Source organism: Arachis ipaensis, chromosome B06 (genome assembly GCF_000816755.2).
Source record: "Arachis ipaensis cultivar K30076 chromosome B06, Araip1.1, whole genome shotgun sequence".
NCBI classification, from domain to species: domain Eukaryota; kingdom Viridiplantae; phylum Streptophyta; class Magnoliopsida; order Fabales; family Fabaceae; genus Arachis; species Arachis ipaensis.
The window spans coordinates 92,220,797-92,241,096 of NC_029790.2; the positions used below are offsets into that span (position 1 = coordinate 92,220,797).

General features: G+C 36.0%; 1 protein-coding gene and 2 long non-coding RNA genes across 5 annotated transcripts; 1 reads left to right on the forward strand and 2 right to left on the reverse strand.

Moving 5' to 3' along the window:
* On the reverse strand, positions 3,153–4,583 carry LOC110264056. Its single transcript, XM_021105807.1, has 4 exons — positions 4,375–4,583; positions 4,182–4,274; positions 3,982–4,083; positions 3,153–3,530 (listed from the first exon to the last, which is right to left on the reverse strand). Exons 2-4 carry the CDS (start codon positions 4,191–4,193, stop codon positions 3,153–3,155), a joined length of 492 nt encoding a protein of 163 aa, XP_020961466.1. The 5' UTR covers positions 4,194–4,274; positions 4,375–4,583.
* On the reverse strand, positions 4,619–17,388 carry LOC107647077. 3 transcript variants are annotated; one of them, XR_002348961.1, is made up of 3 exons: positions 16,917–17,388; positions 5,019–5,358; positions 4,619–4,900 (listed from the first exon to the last, which is right to left on the reverse strand). It is a non-coding gene; the product is annotated as an uncharacterized LOC107647077 (long non-coding RNA). The 3 variants fall into 3 exon arrangements; XR_002348959.1 differs by lacking the exon at positions 4,619–4,900 and having other exon boundaries at positions 4,955–5,358; XR_002348960.1 differs by lacking the exon at positions 4,619–4,900 and having other exon boundaries at positions 4,955–5,358; positions 16,913–17,388.
* On the forward strand, positions 12,018–15,397 carry LOC110263401. The gene is made up of 3 exons (XR_002348962.1): positions 12,018–12,370; positions 12,450–12,594; positions 15,373–15,397. It is a non-coding gene; the product is annotated as an uncharacterized LOC110263401 (long non-coding RNA).

Here is a 20,300-nt window from a genome sequence, read left to right on the forward strand (position 1 = left end):
AACTAATTACTAAACTAAGAGAAATATTGGGTCATTAATAATAAACTAAACACATACATCACATACTAAGAAGTCCTTTTTTTTTTTTGGAGAAAAATACCATGAAGTCCTTTTAACCACAACCCAGTTATCAATATCATGGAGCTTTCTCTGACTATGTAGTAGGCAAATGCATTTGGGATTGGTATATAACCCTCAACCCACTATCATTTTAGTATAAATAAATACCAAAAACTAAAATGTAGTATATAGAACACCATTTATGATGTCCAGTGAAATTAATGGAAGGAGCCCAAGAAAGGCGTTTGGACAAAAACAATTTGTTTTGAGAAAATTGGTTGTTTGGATTTTTAGCTATTGGGCTTAGGTCCCTCTTCTTTATTTAGGAATAAGTTATAAGGGAAAATTAAATAAAAAAAAATATAGGAAAAAATAAGGAATAAAGTACCAACCCGACTTTTGTTCTTTCCAATGTTTTGAAAATCTGTTTGAATTGGCCAGTTGAACCGGTCAAACTACGAACCGATGAAAATAACAGTTCAGATGAATGTTAAAACCGTAAAATAAAAAATCGCTATTGAATCGTCAAATCGACTGAGAATCGGTCGGTCTAACCGAACTGTGAACCGGCCGATTTTTAAAATTTTCGAAAAGCAACACCGTTTGGCCTCAGCAACCATAACCATTACCTAACCCAACCCTAACTCCACAATGCACAGCACTACCTCCAGTCACCTTCGAGTTCGAGCTCACCCTTCTCTCATCGCATCAAGCTCACTCCCTCACTTCTCTCAGTCGCGTCTGCTCCGCGCCGCTCGCGCTGCTCTAACATCACATCAACGCGTCTATTCCGCCTCTTTCTGTCGCACTTTCGCTACTTTTCAGCCTCTGTTTCATCGCGCTTCCGTCGATGTTCATCCTCTGTTCCGCCGGACTCCAGCCCTCATCTTCCACTTCGAGTTCCTCATCTGTGCTCCCTCTCCCTCGCATGCTTGAGTTTCATCCCTCATTTGTGCTCCTTTTCTCTCATCTATTCAAGTTTGTGCTCCATCTCCCTTAGTTGTGAAAGGTAAATTCTTGTTTTGTTATGTGTTTTAGATTTTAATCCCTTTTTATTGCGTTTGCTTTTGTTTCTTATCTAGTTCTGCTAGTTTTTGCACTGCTATTTTTGAAATTGCCATTGTTGTTACCGATGTTGTGGAAACTCTTGTTACTAATGTTGTCGTATTAATTTCTTTTTACCTGGAAAATTTGAATTTATATTTTTTATTTCAACAGTGAATGACAAAAGTTTAACTGGTGTTTGATCCTGTGAAAACTGAAAACTCTTGTTGCTGATGCTGCCTTATTAAGATTCTGTCATTGTAGCACTCATGCACATGGTGTTTGATCAAAAGCCTAAATGAAATTAGAAAAATCTCTCAATAAATTTAATGAATTATTAGACTTTAGTATTTATATTTTCCTTTTGAATTTCTAGGTTCTGATGAATAAATGGGTATCATAAGTATGTAAAAAAAAAACAGTAGTACTGAAAAAAATTGATCATTAGGGATGAATGTTTATCAATTGATTTGTATTTGTGTTAGCTGTGGTAGTGTTATAATTTTGGAAAATGTATGAATTAAGTTAAATAGTTGTATAATTTGAATGACATTTTAAAGTTTATATTATACTATATTATATTTTAGTGTTTTTATTTATATTTTAATCACTATTTTATATAAAACAGTTAAATCGGTTGAACCACGATTAAATCGGTTAAACTAATAAACTAGTGAATCAATAGTTAGAGAGGTTTGATGACTGGTTCGATTTTCAGAACCTTCGTTCTTTCCTCTCAATGACAACATGATTCCTGACAAAAAAAACTATATTCACTTTGACTCGTGTTCTTAAGTTTTGTAAGACAACACGATTTTTCTATTAAAATTATTGTTATCTGTTAACGAATGTTATTAACGTGTCATGTTAAATTTTAGTAATCTTTTTTTATTTGTTTCTTTTTCTTATTACTATTTTTTATGTAAAAACACCCAAATCTGTTTAAAAAAGGGTCAAAATTACAAGATAACGAACCATGAGAAATAATATCAAGTGAACAACACTGACAATCACGTCTTAAAAAAGGTAGTCAATTTTTAACAATACTATGATTTACTACTTTATGTATATAAATTTACATATAGTTTAATCTAAATCATTATATATGGTTATATATATAAACAACTCTTGAAATTTATTATAAGCCGTGATTCCTTAATTATTAGTTATATTATACAAGCAATTAAATTTTAATGTACTAAAAATTGTAGTGAATCTATATTATTCTTTATATTATTACATTTTTATCGATCTCTAATCTAGTGATAATATATAATATTAATAGATTAATCATATCATTGATACTTTGAGATTAATATATATATATTATTTTATTAAGTACTAGTAGTGAGCTACTAGTGTATTTTCACTACAAGGGAGGCACAGAATATCAGCGGTTTTTTTTATTAGCGGCGGTATTAAACCACCGCAAAATCAAAGGCCGGCGGTTAACTGGACCACCATAGAAATGGGCACCGAGATTGGATTTGGTGGCGGTTTCCAGCAACCGCTGCTTAATCAAAATTTCGCAACACACCATTAAAAAACCGCCGCCAAATAAGATTGACACGATTTGCTTCATGTTTACTGGCCGTTTTCAAACCGCCGCGATTTATCTTGATAGGTCCAAGTTGGCACACGTACAGTTTCGGTCATAGTTACCGGCGGTTTCAAACCGCCTCCAGATGTAATAGATTTTATAATCTTTGAACCACGTTTTGGCAGTTTAAAACTGCCGCTAATTTAAGAAAAATTTAAATAAAAAAAATTTGGGTTTTTAAAAAAAACAGGCATAATTTTTCTAAAATATTATAGATTTATTTTCTTTTATTATTTTTAGATTTTTTATTATTTTAAGAGTGAGTATTTTCAACCTTAGAATCTAAACTTGTAGCAAATAAGAAAAAAATTCTCTGCAAAACAAAGTAATATATTCATAAAAATACGAAGAAAATAAATCTCTTTCAAAGAGTTGCTCAGTCTAAGTCAATAAAATGTTTGCTTCAATCCGAAATATCTCTAATCCTAATATTCTATTTTTCACTCTATCATTCCACAAAACTCATCCCTGAAGCGATGTCTGGTGGGAGCTCCTCACCTTGCCGTTGAAATAGATAAATCAGAGCACTTTCCATCGCCTTCATCTTTTTCTTCTTTGCTGCTGCCTCATCCTCCATCACCTTCCTCTTCAACTTCTCACCTTCCAACTTTGTCGGCAGTTCAAGCATCTTCCTCTGGGTCTCCTCTAGTTGGACTCCGTTGCTAGGCGCATGTGAATTCGAACCGAAGAGTTGACTAGGAGTCGGTCTAAAACCCACACCACGTACTCTACCCGGTTTCTCTTTTCCGAAAACCTGAGCAATGAAATCATTTTGAGACAACACCTTAGATGACTCATCCTGTTGCTCAATCTCCTTAATTCTTTCCTACAGACACAAATTAGCAAATACAATTATTTTGTTGATGGGTACATCTCATGTCAAGAACACACCAAACAGGATGATTAACTGTATTACGTTCATCACAGTAAAAAACACACACATATTGGGTATAATATTGGTCTCAAAAGATAACAACATAGGATGCTAACCACTATAAAAAGAAATAAGGGATAAATGAAACTCAATCATTCAAATTCTACCCCAACTGTTTCCAAATTATATCGAAGTTCAAAATATCTAGAAACATAACAGGTAAATTTGCAATGATAATTAAAGTAAGCTGAATTAGAAATTGTAAAGGTCTTTTGGTCCATTTTGACATAGGGGAGTAAACCATTCAGTAAAGAAATAAAAAAACAAAATAACATAAAGCTGTAGACTATTACCCTATTTGAGGTCATAACTTTATCGATCAATTATAAATAGTAGTACTTACACCAATTGCTCTTGTTTCATCATTGATATAGGAGCCATCTTTTTTTTTGTGCACTGTGATCCATAACTCTCCTCTACCGACTCTTCTCCCTTGTTGTTCTGACTATATCAACAAAGTTTGTTCCATTATCGTATTCCACACAATCAAGGAAACTTAAGTTACAGAAATAGTCCAAAGAGTGAATGAAAAAAGTAAAGTACCTCTTCTTCCATTCGCCGTGCAAATCTTTTCGAATCGCCAGTGTGGGTATATAGTTGTTTTGATCGATTCTTCGCGTTTTTCCTACACTTCTTCTATTGGTCCATCAGAGACAAAAGGTGATTAGAAACTGATTTAAAAAGACTCAATGCAACATAAATTGTATTGTTGTGTACCAATGATATACTAGATTACCTTCGTCTTAGCTTTGGCGCGATAGTCAAGGAACCATCTCCAATGCTCTCAATCGATTCCCGACGGACGATGCTTAATATTTTGTTCAGTCGTGAATGTTGGCTCGTAAAAAGCATTATACAACCTCAGCCTTGTTTTCTTCCAAGACTTCCCCATACTTTTTAAAATATTTTTCTTGATAGTTCCTTCGCTATCTTCACCAAAGTCGAAAATTTGCTATACAGATAATATAATTTGTCAATAATTATAAAAATAAGCAGATTTATTTCAAAAGGGATATAAACTTTTACCTTGACACATTTGTTATAAACCTTATCTTTAGTGGTAATCTTACGCCAACTTTTCCCACAGATAGAAAATTTTCCAAAGTCAGATCCTAGCAGACCAAGCACGCCACTCAACAGTCCAGCTTCATTTCCAATTGCTTGCTTTGCATTGTTGAACCTGAGCACGATCTTTCTACCGTTAGGCCGTTCCATAGCCTTCGTCATGCTTAGTCTTGCCGGCTTGATTATGCCATCGGAGTCTATAAGCCAAATATAATACCTTATATGTGTATCCGTTGTGGACAGCATGCGAGAAAATTAATATATAACATAGAGTCTAAATCATGTTGAACATAGAAAAATTATGAAATACGTTACCGATGATCTTAACTTCCCAAAACTCTGTAGTCTTGCGTACTTTGCAATTCTGAGCTCTAGAATCAACAAAGGGGTCATCAGCTTCTTGATCAATAGAATCTACATCATTAGCATTAGCTGCCAAGTTTACGTGGCCTGGCTCCGAGTTCTGAATGTTATTTGTGCTCGTTTGTGGAGCAGGCCTTGGTACATATCACCACTGTCCGGGAGAATTTGAGAGTCATCGCGGTGGGAAGCCGAGACCAGAGGCGGAGCCGTTTGTGGTTGCTGACACCCTGGTCTTAATTTCGATTTTTTCGTGTAACGACCTTTTCTAGCCATCTTAAAAGATAAAGGGCACCTGTTAACAAATTAGAATCAAGAAGAGTCAAAGCATGATGTATTCTTTCGTAATTCATAATTAAACCCTATAACTCCTATTACAATGACTTCCACAGAACTTTCGTCAAAGTTTTAGTAGGTAGAAGCCTAGTTTATATGCACTAATCATATAGAATATTAAAAGAATTTTACATGTTACATGGCAAGAGCTTTTTTCGTTTTGTATGAACCTGACGTCTAATTAAATTAACACAAGTTCGTAAAATTATTAATGACATATGAAATAAACAAAATTATAAATAAAACATATACAATTTAAATTCCAATCACTCACCACCTAAAAGAAAATAAATCTCCTTATTTTTAATCTTATTAATGGAACATTAGACATACAAAAATAGAGGGTACAACAAAGTTGCAATTCGGAAAAGAACTAAGAGATTAAATCAGTATCAAATCTTGGTTATGTCACATTCATGCTTTTTTGGTAAATTTGTTACAACCAAAATTAAAAGGTAATTTGTTGACTAATTCATATAGAAAAAACAAGTTTAAATATAGATATAAGATTATAAGCATGTGAAACTATAATTGAAATGAAATCGGTTATTATTTCAAAACATCTACCAATTATATATAAACTATGCATTCAATGAATACAATGCTAGCCAATAATAAAGGTTAGATTCACTTGACATTGGATTCAATAGTGTAAGACCCAGAACTTTTGAAAATTTTTATTATGATCAAGTCTCAAATCATATAGTTATTTATAGCCTTAATTTCGGAAATCAGTTTTATTAAAGATAATTAAGGCAAGTTGTGATTTATTGAATTTGAGACAAGTTATGATTTATTATCCAATTTGATAATTATTGGATTATTTTCTATAATTATATTATAAAGTTGGTAGTTGTGAAATAATAAGGATTTTTATATGATTCGGATTAAATAATTAATATTTTAAATATTAATACTGTTATTTTGGAAAATAAAGGGTTTAAATATATTATTTCTAATTATTTTGATTTGGGCATTTTATGGAAAATAATTTGTAAGATTGATGAGTAAATAGCATTTTTCTATATACAATTAGTGTTGGATTTAATTTGGGTTTCAATTACTACATTATTCCCAATTTCATCTGAAATTACTAAAATACCCCTAACCTTAATTTTTGAAAATGAAACCCTAACCCTAAAACCCTAACCCATGACCCAGTTTCCTCACAACTGCTGCATCCCTCCCTTCTAACAGCAGCACACACGGTTTCATTCCTCTTCTTCCATGAAAGGAAAGAGGCAGAAGCAGAAAACGGAGAGAAGGGGAAAGGGACTACCGATCTGAGGAGAAATGAAGGACGGCGCCGGCGGGCGTTACTGCCGCCGCGCCGCCGTGTTGCACCGGAGAGGATGAGAGAGCGAGGAACAGATCCGAGAGGGGAGGAGGGCGACGCAGCCGCCGAGCCGTCACCGTCGTTGTCACCCTCGATGGAGAAGAGAGGGGAGAGCGCTCGCGAGGGGCTACTGCAGAAGCCACCGCGCGTTGCTGCTACGGCCTAACCGCGTCGCCGTCGATCGTGAAGCTGCCGCCGATTTGTCGCGCGAGGAGCCCGTGCCGTCGCCGATCATCCTTGCGCTGCGCCGGAAGCAGACCTGCGAACTGAAAGGAGCTCGACCCATAGTCACAGACAAAGAAGAAAGGACGCGCGCAGGAGGTTGAAGCCGCCGCTGTCACCGCCGCTGCCGTGAATGGGGGTCGTTGCCATCGCCCTGCACGCCGGCGCCGTACACTACATCGCCGAAGGGCTAGAACGCGATGGAGGAGAAGCCTACCTTCGCCACTGCCTCTCACTGCCGCCGCATGTTCCTTCGCCACTGCTAGAGGTGAGTTATCGGAACCCTCTGCCACTGAGAATCAGTATCTCAGCCACCCATTTTGAAAGGCTTTTGAGTTTTTGAGAATTGAACTGTTCCTCTTTCAGAAAAGATTTCCGATTCCTCTTTTATTGTAAACCGTTGTTTTTGAAAAGAGGCATAAGACGGTTATTAATCACTGTTACGGTTTATCTTCATGTATCCTATTACAGTAATTCCCAAAAACCCTCTACTGAGAACCCTTTCGAGGATGATGTTCTCACCCCCCTACATTTTTCCCCTTTCAGGATATGGGCGCAGAAGTTACAAAGAGCTTATTTAATTGTTGTTGTGATGCTCTGTATTATTTTAGTTATGGTTTATTGTACCCTCGCCTTTATCTTGATATAATCTGTAAGAGGGATAGGAATTGTATTGGTTAATGCTTGTAAAGTTATTTATATATATTTATGTATATATATAGATGTACTTTTTATGAGTTGTTGTAAGTTGTTTGGTATTTATAGATGTACGTTATCGAACGAAAGTATTTTTGGGAGCGGTATCACGGTTTAAAGTTTTAAACAGGCTCATATTTTAGTATTAAATAGTATAAGTGTTGTCGTAATGCCCGAGCTATCAGAGTTGCGCAGCCGGAAGCGTGAGCTTTGGTAGTTAGGGTGTTACATTATGGTATCAGAGCAGTTCTTCCTGTAGAGCCTGAGGAATGGACTGAGTATGCTTCAATTGCATACTTTGAGTGTTTGTCATGTATTAGGTCTTGTCGAATGACGAGAATTAGAGCTTTATGCACATGACGATCTATTGATTAACGCTGTTAGTCTTGCATTGCATAATTCTTGGTATTAAGTTTGGCCGGCTTAATACTAGTGAATTATGTATATGAAAGCACTGATGGTTATCATAGATGAAATACGAGTTTTGAGTAAAGCGAATCGCAAGCTTTGGGAATGTTAAAAACTATTTCTCGAGGCTATTCAGTTGTGTGTCTTGAATTTTATTCGAGTCGATCTGTTCTTTTATACCCTAACCTGAAGTTCTTGTTTACTAATCCTCTTGAAAAGTAGTTTGATTTTCTCGACTCTATTCCTCTATTCATATGCCTTCTTGAATGATCTTAAGTGCATATGCTTGTTTGAAATTTTTGTTGCATCTCTCTTCCTCTGTTTGAGTTCTTTTTGATTCATGTATCCTTTGATATGACTTTGAACTTGTCCTAATGCGCTGTGTATTTTAACTCCGGATTCCAAATCCATTATTAGAGAAATTGTTGATTCAATTTTCCTCTTATTTGACAGTGATTACAGCTAATTTTGAGATTTTTATAAAAATTGCTGTTGATTAGATACATACTTATCTATATATGAACTTTGAAGATTTCTTATACAGTTTAACAATTATTTACTCCTAATACCTCGACCGTACTTTTACTAGTTTATAGAACTGCACCTACTTAAAATACAAGTTGACTTTCTAGTAACTTTACTATAGTTTCAATGGACATCTTCATTTGATTATGTATTTGGTTATTCTTCAAGATCCCGGAAAGAAAGGATTTTTTCGCTTTTACTTGGGTTGAGTTTCGCTTGGTAAACTTCACTTAATTCATTTTGATTGGAGTTTGATTTAGCATACTACATGGTTTATGCCATTGTTGTTCTTTTGAAAGTGTTGGACTCATAGCTTTCTTCCTATGAACGGACTAAATTCTCTATTAAATCTTCCATCTCCATGAATGTCATGTTTGACATTGTTTTTAACTGATCTTTTACATCTTGTGAATATTGCCATTGATCTTGGTTTTTCCTTTTTGTGAATCTCATTCGTATATGAGTCAGTTTGATTCGTTTCAAGTTAGTGCATCGTTTATTCTCCCATTATCTCTACAAGAGTTTTTAGTCAAAGATTTATCCTTGAGAGATTACTAATGATTGAGTTGTCTTTTTCTATGACTTTTGTATTCTTTTGAATCAATTTGAAAGCTTGTTTAATGACTCATGCCTAGTGGATTTTGTTGAACTACTTTAAATTAAGATCCCTTCTTGCAAGGCTTGACTCCTTTTTAGTACATCTTAAACTTCTTGAATGTTCTTCTGAGATGGTGATTTCAAGAACACTTTTAGAGTCTTGTTTTGAACCTTTTTAAAGAAGTTTTGAATTCTCTTTGAAGAAATATTAAACGGAATTTACTTTCTGTTGCTTGATTGAGATTGAAAACCATTGTTCAATTTTGATGAAGTTAATTTAAAAACCGGCATGCGTTATTTTAAATGAGGCCTTGGAGAGCTTCCTTGTTTAGTGGAAATCGGTTCGTTTGTAACACATCACTTATTTCCTTTACCAAATTGTAAGCAAATTTTTACTTCTGAGTTTCTTTTCTAAAAAGAGTTTAACTCCCTCTTTCGTACTGGCTATAAATGTTATACACGCTTGTTTGAATATGAAATTTTGAGAATTTTGAACAAGCATTTGATTACTTTCGAGTTTTTATGAACTGCTTTTGGTTAAGTTGTGCATCTAAATATCTTTCTAAAATATTTGAGGAAATATTTTAGCTCTTAGCCAAAGTGTGTGCATTTTGTTTTTGGAACTCTACAAAATCTACTTCAACATGAAATTGTATTGAAATAAAGCCTCATTTATGCTTTTGCTACTCTCTTGAAGGATGTTTGCTGCTCAACTTTTCTTCTAGACTGCAACGTGGTTTTTTCCGCAAATTTTCGACTCTTTCATGAATAATGTATTCGAAAGTATTTTTAATCATGCTCTTGAGTTCTGTGAGCTTTGTCTTGGGTTTGAAATATTCTCTTCTGTAAACCTCATGCTTCTTCGACTCAATTTGAATTTGTTTCGAACTAAGGCGCTAGTTCTCTTCTTATTGGTCCTATTGAATTTCTTGGATCCAAGGGTTATCTCTGAAGTTGTCAATTGATTTATTTCTAGCAAACTTCATTGCTTGAGCGTCTTTGTTTATCTGGGAATTGGATACATTCTCTTAAATCTGTGAGTATTACCCTTGACAATTGTCTCTCCGTTCTAAATCTGGTATCCTTCTGAGTAGACTCGAGAATTGTTTTGATATCACGTGCGACTTGTAGACGTAGTAACGCGATGCGTTAGTTCTTTAAGACGTGATATGTGTATACGGAAGTTGAAGCGGTAGGTATGCAACGTTATGAATTTTGGGTGTTTCGTTCCTTGCGAACGGGCTTGCAGTTGTCTGGCCTATGATCGGATATGAGGATTGTAAAGTGCTTAATGGGGTTGGAAAGTTGAAGCTTGGAGGTCGAGATGAGATTAGTGTGCGGAGGTTAAGCATGTCGTTTTAACCCTATCATGTTTTATAACCTTCAATGCCTTGCCTTACTATCACATGTTTGAACCATGTCATCATTGCTTTGTGAACGCCCATCTTGATTTGCATCCTATTTGGTACCTCAAGTTTTTGTAAAGCTTTGAGATCATATAAAACGATGCATTTTCTATGAATAAGTACAAGATAAGTTGATAAAATCCATTCTTTTGAAACCAAAATTTGTAAGACCCAGAACTTTTGAGAAGTCTTATTATGATCAAGTCTCAAATCATATAGTTATTTATAGCCTTAATTTCAGAAATTATTTTATTAAAGGTAATTAAGGCAAGTTTTGATTTATTAGATTTGAGATGAGTTATGATTATTATCCAATTTTATAGGATGTTTGGATTATTTTCTATATTTGAATTATAAAGTTGGTAGTTGTGAAATAATAAGGATTTTATATGTTTTGGACAAAGTAACTAATATTTTAAATATTAATACTGCTATTTTGGAAAATAAAGGGTTTAAATATATTATTTCTAATTATTTTGATTTGGGCATTTTATGGAAAATAATTTGTAAGATTGATGAGTAAATAGCATTTTTCTATATACAATTAGTGTTGGATTTAATTTGGGTTTCAATTACTACATTATTCCCAATTTCATCTGAAATTACTAAAATACCCCTAACCTTAATTTTTGAAAATGAAACCCTAACCCTAAAACCCTAACCCATGACCCGGTTTCCTCACAACTGCTGCATCCCTCCCTTCTAACAGCAGCACACACGGTTTCATTCCTCTTCTTCCATGAAAGGAAAGAGGCAGAAGCAGAAAACGGAGAGAAGGGGAAAGGGACTGCCGATCTGAGAAGAGATGAAGGACGGCGCCAGCGGGCGTCACTGCCGCTGCGCCGCCATGTTGCACTGGAGAGGATGAGAGAGAGAGGAACAGATCCGAGAGGGGAGGAAGGCAACGCAGCGTCACCGTCGTCACCGTCGTTGTCACCCTCGATGGAGAAGAGAGGGGAGAGCGCTCGCGAGGGGCTACTGCAGAAGCCACCGCGCGTTGCTGCTACGGCCTAACCGCGTCACCGTCGATCGTGAAGCTGCCGCCGATTTGTCGCGCGAGGAGCCCGTGCCGTCGCCGATCATCCTTGCGCTGCGCCGGAAGCAGACCTGTGAACTGAAGGGAGCTCGACCCATAGTCACAGACAAAGAAGAAAGGACGCGCGCAGGAGGTTGAAGCCGCCGCTGTCACCACCGCTGCCGTGAATGGGGGTCGTTGCCATCGCCCTGCACGCCGGCGCCGTACACCACATCGCCGAAGGGCCAGAACGCGATGGAGGAGAAGCCTACCTTCGCCACTGCCTCTCACTGCTGCCACATGTTCCTTCGCCACTGCTAGAGGTGAGTTATCGGAACCCTCTGCCACCGGGAGTCAGTATCTCAACCGCCCAGGAAACCACCATTAGAATCACCGCTGTGTTGGGTAAACTCTCCCCTATTTCTGCTTCCTTGTTCTGCCAGTTTATTTCTACCTTGGAGCATGTCACTGAAATTGTTTGTATGGGATGAGGTGATTATTGTAAATTCCTTGCCGCTGCCGCCGCTGGAATCACGGACCAAGGTGGTGGAGAAGGCCTTTTTTTCCCGCTACTGCTATAATCGTTCTTACTGTTGCTGCTGTTTCGTTTGGTAATTCAGTGAGTATCTCACGTTTCGAAAACCCTGCTTTAGCGTCCGGTTGTGTTTGGTTAAATACCTTGAGGCTTGGTAATGTAGGTTTGAGTTCTGATGATTGCGTGTCGCATAAGTGTTGCGGAGGCTGCTGTGCCATTCCTTTTATTTCAGTAAGTGTTTTTATCTCTTAATCCTCGCCATTTGTTTTCAGTTTTGAGTTTTAAGATTTTCGCGATAATGATGTGTTAGGAAGTAGTAACTGAGCTTATATGTGGCGTTGAGGCTGTTTCTACTTTTGAGAAAAAACACGCGGAGCCGGGACTTTGATTGTCGATTTCGGGTTGAGGCGGGAAGGACTCTGTGATGCGTTTGGGTTATGGAATTGCGTTTTGAGGTAGGGGCGCTTTCCAAAAACTATATTTTATATGTCGGAATTATTACATATGGATACTGATGTGAGATAATGTATTTGGTGATTGTATAAGCCTTATGTGATGATTGATTATCCTAGATGAATGTAATTATATGTTTGAATGGATTATTATTTGGTTTTGATGAACAGATTGTTGTATGGTCTGAAACAGAATGCTTTTCAAGCTGATTCTTTAAAGATTTGAAATATGAGTTTAATCCGTTGAGGATTGGTTTGGATTGAGTCAATTATTTTGATGATGTGAAAGATAGAATACTCTTGAAATTCATCCTGGGTTGCTTTAATTAATTTGGTCCTTGATAAATGATTTATTACTGAACCAATTCTTTAAAGCTTTGGCAATGAGTTAAATCGGTTGATATTGAGTTGATCTTGAAATGGTTTTCTTGAGATATGCCACTGAGGCGACTGCTGGATTTAGCTTGCTTTGAATTGATTTCTGGTTTTGAGCTGTTGAAAAGGAATGAAAAACGGTTTAGTTGGGACCCGGACCGGGTGGCAAAAGTCCAAGTTTTAGGGGAGGTGCTGCCGAAATTTCTACAAAGATCCTAGTCTTGTTTGAAAAGTTATTTAAAAAGGGTTGGATTTGAGAAATTGTATTATTTGATTTATTAAGAGAATATTTATGTTTTCAAGCTTAACTTATTTAATGAACTTTATGCGTCGAGTTCGGCTTATTTAGAAATGAACTATTTTTACCGTTTGAATCATTGAAGGGAAGGATGATGCTCTAATATTGATTTTAAAATAAAAAGGAGCTTTTAGTGACTTTAAAAGAATCTAGACTTTTGATTGAGTAATTAAGCTTGAGGCATTTTGGAAGTTAGAAAAATGGGTTCCAAAAAAAAACCTGAAAGTGGTTTGATTCAAATGAACCGGTTCCTTTTCAAATGAGTTGATTTTTGGACCGGGTTGGAACTTGTGATTTTGTATGGTCGGTTTCATAATAAATTTAGTTTTATTTACTTGTCAACATCAATCACAGCTCTTGCTGTGGCCAGGAAAGGTCTTCCTAGGATGATGGATTCATCCTCTTCCTTTCCAGTATCCAGGACTATGAAATCAGTAGGTATGTAAAGGCCCTCAACCTTTACTAATACATCTTCTACTTGTCCATAAGCCTGTCTTCTTGAGCTGTCTGCCATCTCTAGTGAGATTTTAGCAGCTTGCACCCCATAGATTTCCAGTTTCTCTATTACAGAGAGGGGCATGAGGTTTATCCCTGAACCAAGGTCACTGACAAACCCCATTTGTAGGGTTTATCTTATATTGATTTTTGGGGATTTTATCACCTTTTACCCACATTTATTCAATGAAATAGCATGGTTTTATAACTTCTCCTTTAATTGTGCTTAAGAGTGAAAACATGCTTTTTAGGTCTTAAAATAGCTAAATCTAATTCTCCTTGATTCCATTAGACGCCTTGATATGTTTGTTAAGTGATTTAAGGTTTAGGAGGCAAAGATTGGATCAAGGGAATGAAGAAAGAAAGCATGAAAAGTTGGAGAACTCATGAAGAAATGAAAGAACCGGAAAGCTGTCAAGCCGACCTCTTTGCACTTAAACGACCATAACTTGAGCTACAGAGGTCCAAATGATGCGGTTCCAGTTGGGTTGGAAAGCTAACATTCGGGGCTTCGAAACGATATAAGATTTGCCATAGTTGCTACACGTATGGTGGCGCGCACGCGCATAGTACGCGCGCGCGCCGTTGCTGCCACCTGGTTCACTTAAAGCAAAACGTGGCCAGCGATTTTAGAAGCCTTGTGGGCCCAATCCAACTCATTTATGATGTTATTTAAGCCAAGGATTGAAGAGGAATCAATAAACTTTTAATCATTAGCTTAGTTTAGTAGTTAGAGTTAGTTTCTAGAGAGAGAAGCTCTCACTTCTCTCTAGAATTAGGATTAGGATTAGGTTTAGTTCTTAGATCTAATGAAAGGATTAGTGATTGGTTTAGAAACTATACTTGCAACGAGAATTCATTTGTGAAATTCTAAACCATCAAAAATCCATTTGTCATTTCGAAAAATGCAAGATGCACATGCAATTGACACCAAACTTATTATATGACTCAAGACTCAAACAAGAAACAGAAAAATATTTTTGATTTTTATGATTTTCTAATTTTTTTTTGGTAAATTTTTTTTCGAAAATTATATGAAAAAGAAAAAAAATAAGGATTCCAAAATTTTTAATATGAATTCCAGGAATCTTGCATTCTTAGTCTAAAGCTTCAGTCCAGGAATTAGACATGGCTCACTAGCCAGCCAAGCTTCACATGCTTCATGAAACACTAGAATTCATTCTTAAAAATTTTGAATAAATTTTTGAAAACATTTTCATTTTTTTCGAAAACAAAAGAAATTTTTTTTTTTGAAAATATTTTTGAAAGCTTTTTTGAAAAATTTTTAAAAATTAAAATAAAAAGAAAAGTACCTAATCTGAGCAACAAGATGAACCGTCAGTTGTCCAAACACGAACAATCCCCGGCAACGGCGCCAAAAACTTGGTGCTGTTGCCGGATCAAAAGGGAATCTGGCACTGATGTTACCAGACCAAAAGCTTGCCGAAAACTCAAACAATCCCCGGCAACGGCGCCAAAAACTTGGTGCACGAAATTGTGATCTCCAGGCTCGAACAAATCCTGGTAATGGCTCCAAAGCTTGGTGCTCTACCTCTACTGAGAACCCTTTCGAGGATGATGTTCTCACCCCCCCTACATTTTTCCCCTTTCAGGATATGGGCGCAGAAGTTACGAAGAGCTTATTTAATTGTTGTTGTGATGCTCTGTATTGTTTTAGTTATGGTTTATTGTACCCTCGCCTTTATCTTGATATAATCTGTAAGAGGGATAGGAATTGTATTAGTTAACGCTTGTAAAGTTATTTATATATATTTATGTATATATATAGATGTACTCTTTATGAGTTGTTGTAAGTTGTTTGGTATTTATAGATGTACGTTATCGAACGAAAGTATTTTTGGGAGCGGTTTCACGGTTTAAAGTTTTAAACAGGCTCATATTTTAGTATTAAATAGTATAAGTGTCGTCGTAATGCCCGAGCTATCAGAGTTGCGCAGCCGGAAGCGTGAGCTTTGGTAGTTAGGGTGTTACAAATAGATAATACTAATTGCAAATACAAGTGTCAATGTATACATAACCATTATTGTGCACATACCTTTAGAAGAAATGAAAAGTGGCCCACTATAAAAGTCTGTAGGATATAAAACTATAAGTATAGAAGGGGAAATATATATGTTATGTATAGAAGATATAATATTTAAGTTAATGAAATATCCATTAGGCGATAATAATAACTAATAAGGGATCTTTCCATGTTACAATTTTTAAAATATGCTGATTTGGTTACTTACATGCATCCTGAATATATAAAACACCATAAAAGGTAAATGTTGTACAAGTTTGTTTCAACAATAAAAATTATTAATGAATCTATAATTGAGGAAGAAGTGCAGAACACAACCGACTCAGCAAGCAACTATGTATCAAAACATCATGCTCGAAATTCTTGGTGTTAACCTAAGCATTTCATGATGATTTCCTTATAACTTAAAATAGTTATAAAAGATTTGTTAAGTCCCTCCAGAAATTCAACCAAAGAAAAAAATTATATTACTCTTGTGGTCCACTATAAAAAGTCTGCAAGAAGAAAACCACTTATCCCTACTTCTTCACATATATAGCATATGCAGAAATATAGATTGGGAAACCCATTCACAGTATTAGATGTAAACAATTCAACAGGTCCAAAACTTGTAATTCAAATAATTATCTATTGGGAGTTCGAAGATATGATCAAAAATACAGAATGGACAATACATGCCTACAACAACAAAATACTCCAATAAATCACACAATTCTATGGACACTGTACAGTAACCAACAAATAAAGTCATTTGTCTGGTTTACCAGGGCCTCCACCTGTTTGACCTGGTTCCCTATAAATTCACAGCAAATTAGATTACTAGAGCATCAAGCCAGCAATAATAAGAAACAAAATAAAATTCAACAAGTTCATCAAAATTCATAAGCGATTATTTTATAATAAGAAAATTTCACTTTTAAAGGGCATTCTATTGTCTACAATTCTTTCCCCAGAAAAAAAAGGTTTAGGGTGAAATGAAACTCCTCCATTATTGGCATGTTTCAGCGAAAAGTTGACTACAATTAATGGGAATTCCTTTTTTTTTCATGGGGTAAAATAAATTTGAAATTTGGCATATGAGAATGGAAAAACGAAATTTTCTCCATTACTTACTGTGTTGATTGTTGCTGACCAGGCTGGGATAAGAGAGCTTAACTCAATTTTTGGAGGGATGAAAGCTAACTTCTGCAGTAATAATACAAATTTCATTGACAATAAGAGCAGCTACTGTAATTACATTTTAACATCATCCATTTTATTGAAAGAAAGAAGAATGGTTTCCGGAGCAGAGAAGATGGGCCAACAGTAATCTTGACCCAACGACGACCATGCGAGTGGAGACACCTGAGCGACCAGCAGCTTCTAGAGACCCAGAATGCGACGCGAGCTGAGCAGTCTTCGTTGGAGCACGAGATGTGAGAGCTTCTATTGGCTGGTGGGGGGCCTTAATTCAATGTATTCGAGGTAGGGTTGGGGTGAATAAGGATTGAGAAGCAAAGGAAGTTGCTGCCGTAGACGCTGGGGTATTTCATATATAAGAGGAGTACTCAAATTTCGTAGGTGTTTGAAATTGTGAAAAAACAAAATCCCTAATTTCGTCTTAGTCGGAATTAATAATAATAACATATTGCCAATGAGTATATTTTGCCAAATAAAAAGTATAATAACCAGAATGATTATAGCAGGAGGNCTTTTTTTATTTTTTTTTCTTTTACCTCAAATTTAAGAATTAAATTTAGTCCTCTTTAGCTATTTATTCCTTTAAAATTAGCAATTTATGTTTTGGTTCCAAAACAAATATTCATTGTGTATCCATTGTTTCTTTCAAATAAAGACTAATATTGAAAATACATAATCCATTTTTGTATCTATTATTTTCTATTTTCAAAGTATCATCACCAGTATATACTTGATTTTGCCTACATTTGACTCTTGTAATAAATATTTGCAATTTCATTTCATTAGCATCTTTTGCGTCTGAAGCTCATATCATGATCATGAACACTTCCTTCAACTCTATTAATTTTGGAGTTGGTAAAAGTAGTTCCATTTCCATCAATTATGATAATCTTCAGAGTTAGAAGCACTTTATTAATCTCGAGCAAAATGCAACTATGCTATTATAAAGTGGCAGAATATTTATTTTGCTCAAATTAACAACACTTACTCTTCTCAAACTCCATATTCTCATGATAAAGATTAAACACAAGACTAGCCACAGATTCATATTTTTAAACACCGGCGAAAAACTGTTCTCAATTGGCAACCACTCTAATAGCATCTGCTGTATCTCATGCTCGTGAACACTTCCTTCACTATCTACAACTTCATGAATTCACATCAACATCTAAAGCTTGGCTACACCAAAAGTAGCGATTCTTCTTACTCCCACTATCTCCATAGTATTCCATTCATAACTATAGATTTGCATCCAAAACAATTCCTAAAACTTGTGCAAAGTGCACCAACAGAGCGGACTAAGTAACAAAAGAAGCATTGACTTGCATGCAACGACATTTAATCATATGAACCTTAAAGTTTCAGCCTCCTAGAGCTGCATATGTATGTAATATGTATAACAGTAGACTCGAAGGCCTTTAATGTGGCACATAATATAGTGATAAACCCAATTCATTAATTATTCACCTAAAAAAATAACAAATGTACCAATCTTGACTAAATATCAGATTCCCTAAGTTCTCCAGTATGATAAACTGTCTAACAAGAACAATCTCTAATAACAATCTGAATAGTTATAAAGTCACGACAAAATCAATGAACAAGTTTTGGCTTTCCTATATAATCCAAATCGAAATTCTTCAAATATACTAGAGCACTGTCCTCAAGGATTCAAGTACTGTGTTGCCCACAAAGCCAAGTGTCATGCATTCTTCTTCCCAGGAGACATTCCACTGTAAGGATATTTATTTTCATCTCTCCCAAGTTGGAAGCCAACCTCAGGAATAATGTGCCTCTCATCCACCCACCCATAAAACTAATTTTGGTCGAATGATGAGAGGAACTTGAACTTGTTGTAGCTTATAGAGCCTAAGCCAGCTTCCTTTGTCTTCCTTTTCTTTGATCCGGAGGTTTTTGGTGGTGCCATTTAGATGAGAAAAGAGGGTTTGAAAGGATGACGGAAAGGGTTGAAGGAGGGGAAAGAAAGAAGCAAAGCAGAGGTTTTCTCCAACACCAAACTTAGGACTTGATTATCCCAATCAAGAAAATAAGAAAGAAGAGGAAAATGAAGAGAGAAAGCAAGAAGTGCAGAAGGGGATTTCGATTGTGAGTAGTGAGGGTTGTAGTGTGGAAAAAGATGGAAATGTGAGTGGGATTTATAGGGGTGAGAAGGGAAGTCTGGAAGGTGGGAATTGTGATTCACCCGAAAATTGTCTCTCAACAATTTCCTACCGGCAAGTGCACCAGATTGTCGTCAAGTAAAAACTCACTGTAGAGTGAGGTCGACTCCCATAGGGATTGGTTGGTTGATCAATGTTAATTGGAGAATCGTGCTAGTTGAGCGAAATCATAATTGGGTTGAGATTGCAGAATGTAAATTTGGCGGTAAACTTAAATTGCAAGAAATTAAATGACAAAAATTCAAGTGCGAGGAATTAAATGACAGAAGCTTAAATTGAATGAAATTAAATGGGAATGGGGATTAAGCATGAAATTAAAGAAGCAGAATATAAAAGAATGAGTAGATCAGAGATAGGAAAGCTCATTGGGGTCAGGAGATGTTATAATTCTCCGGATCAAATTCATTTTCATCTCTTCCTCAATCAATGAATTCATTGATTTTCTTGGCAATCTTAGGTGATTAGATCCCAATTCCTTGATTTAAGTGCTCATGAGAAGAGATGAAGTTTGGTCACTGATTATACCACACAAATTCATAGATCAAAGTATTGGTAGGATTACATGTCACTATATCCATCCAAACCCCAATCTAATCCAGTGTGAGAAAGCATTTCTAGCATGATCTCCTCATTCCTCTTCCAAGGTACAGAGGATATCCAATTATGAATAGCTTCTTTTCCAAGACAACTATCCAATTGGATGAAGAACGAAAGCTTTCTAGTAAAATCAAGAGAAAAGAAAGAAGAAGAAGAATGAAAACTAATATTGATCCATTGAATTACACAGAGCACCCTAACCCAATGAAAGGGGTTTAGTTGTTCATAGCTCTCAAAATGGAAAATGGAATTGAAAGATACATTGCAGAATTTAAAGATTTGCAGAAAAGTAAAATTGGCAGAATGTCGGTATCCCTCCGCCTTGCTAAAAAAATTCCAAAAGTCCCCTACTAACTTAAATTATAAGCTATTTATACACTTTCTTTTCTTGATCTTCAATCTCTGAATTGGGCTTTTGGCCTTGATTGAATTGGGTTAAAGTTGCTCCAATTGGTTTCCCTTGCTGTTGAGAAGAAATCTGTTTGAATTGCCAAATTCTGATGCTCACGTTGGAGTCCATATTTGAGGACCAACGTTGACA

Bases quoted from the DNA above. Each gene is read 5' to 3' on its own strand.
- LOC110264056 (XM_021105807.1), bottom strand. The intron at 3,531-3,981 runs GTAAGTACTACT...TTGTGTCTGTAG, and splicing joins ATGAAACAAGAGCAATTGGT to GAAAGAATTAAGGAGATTGA.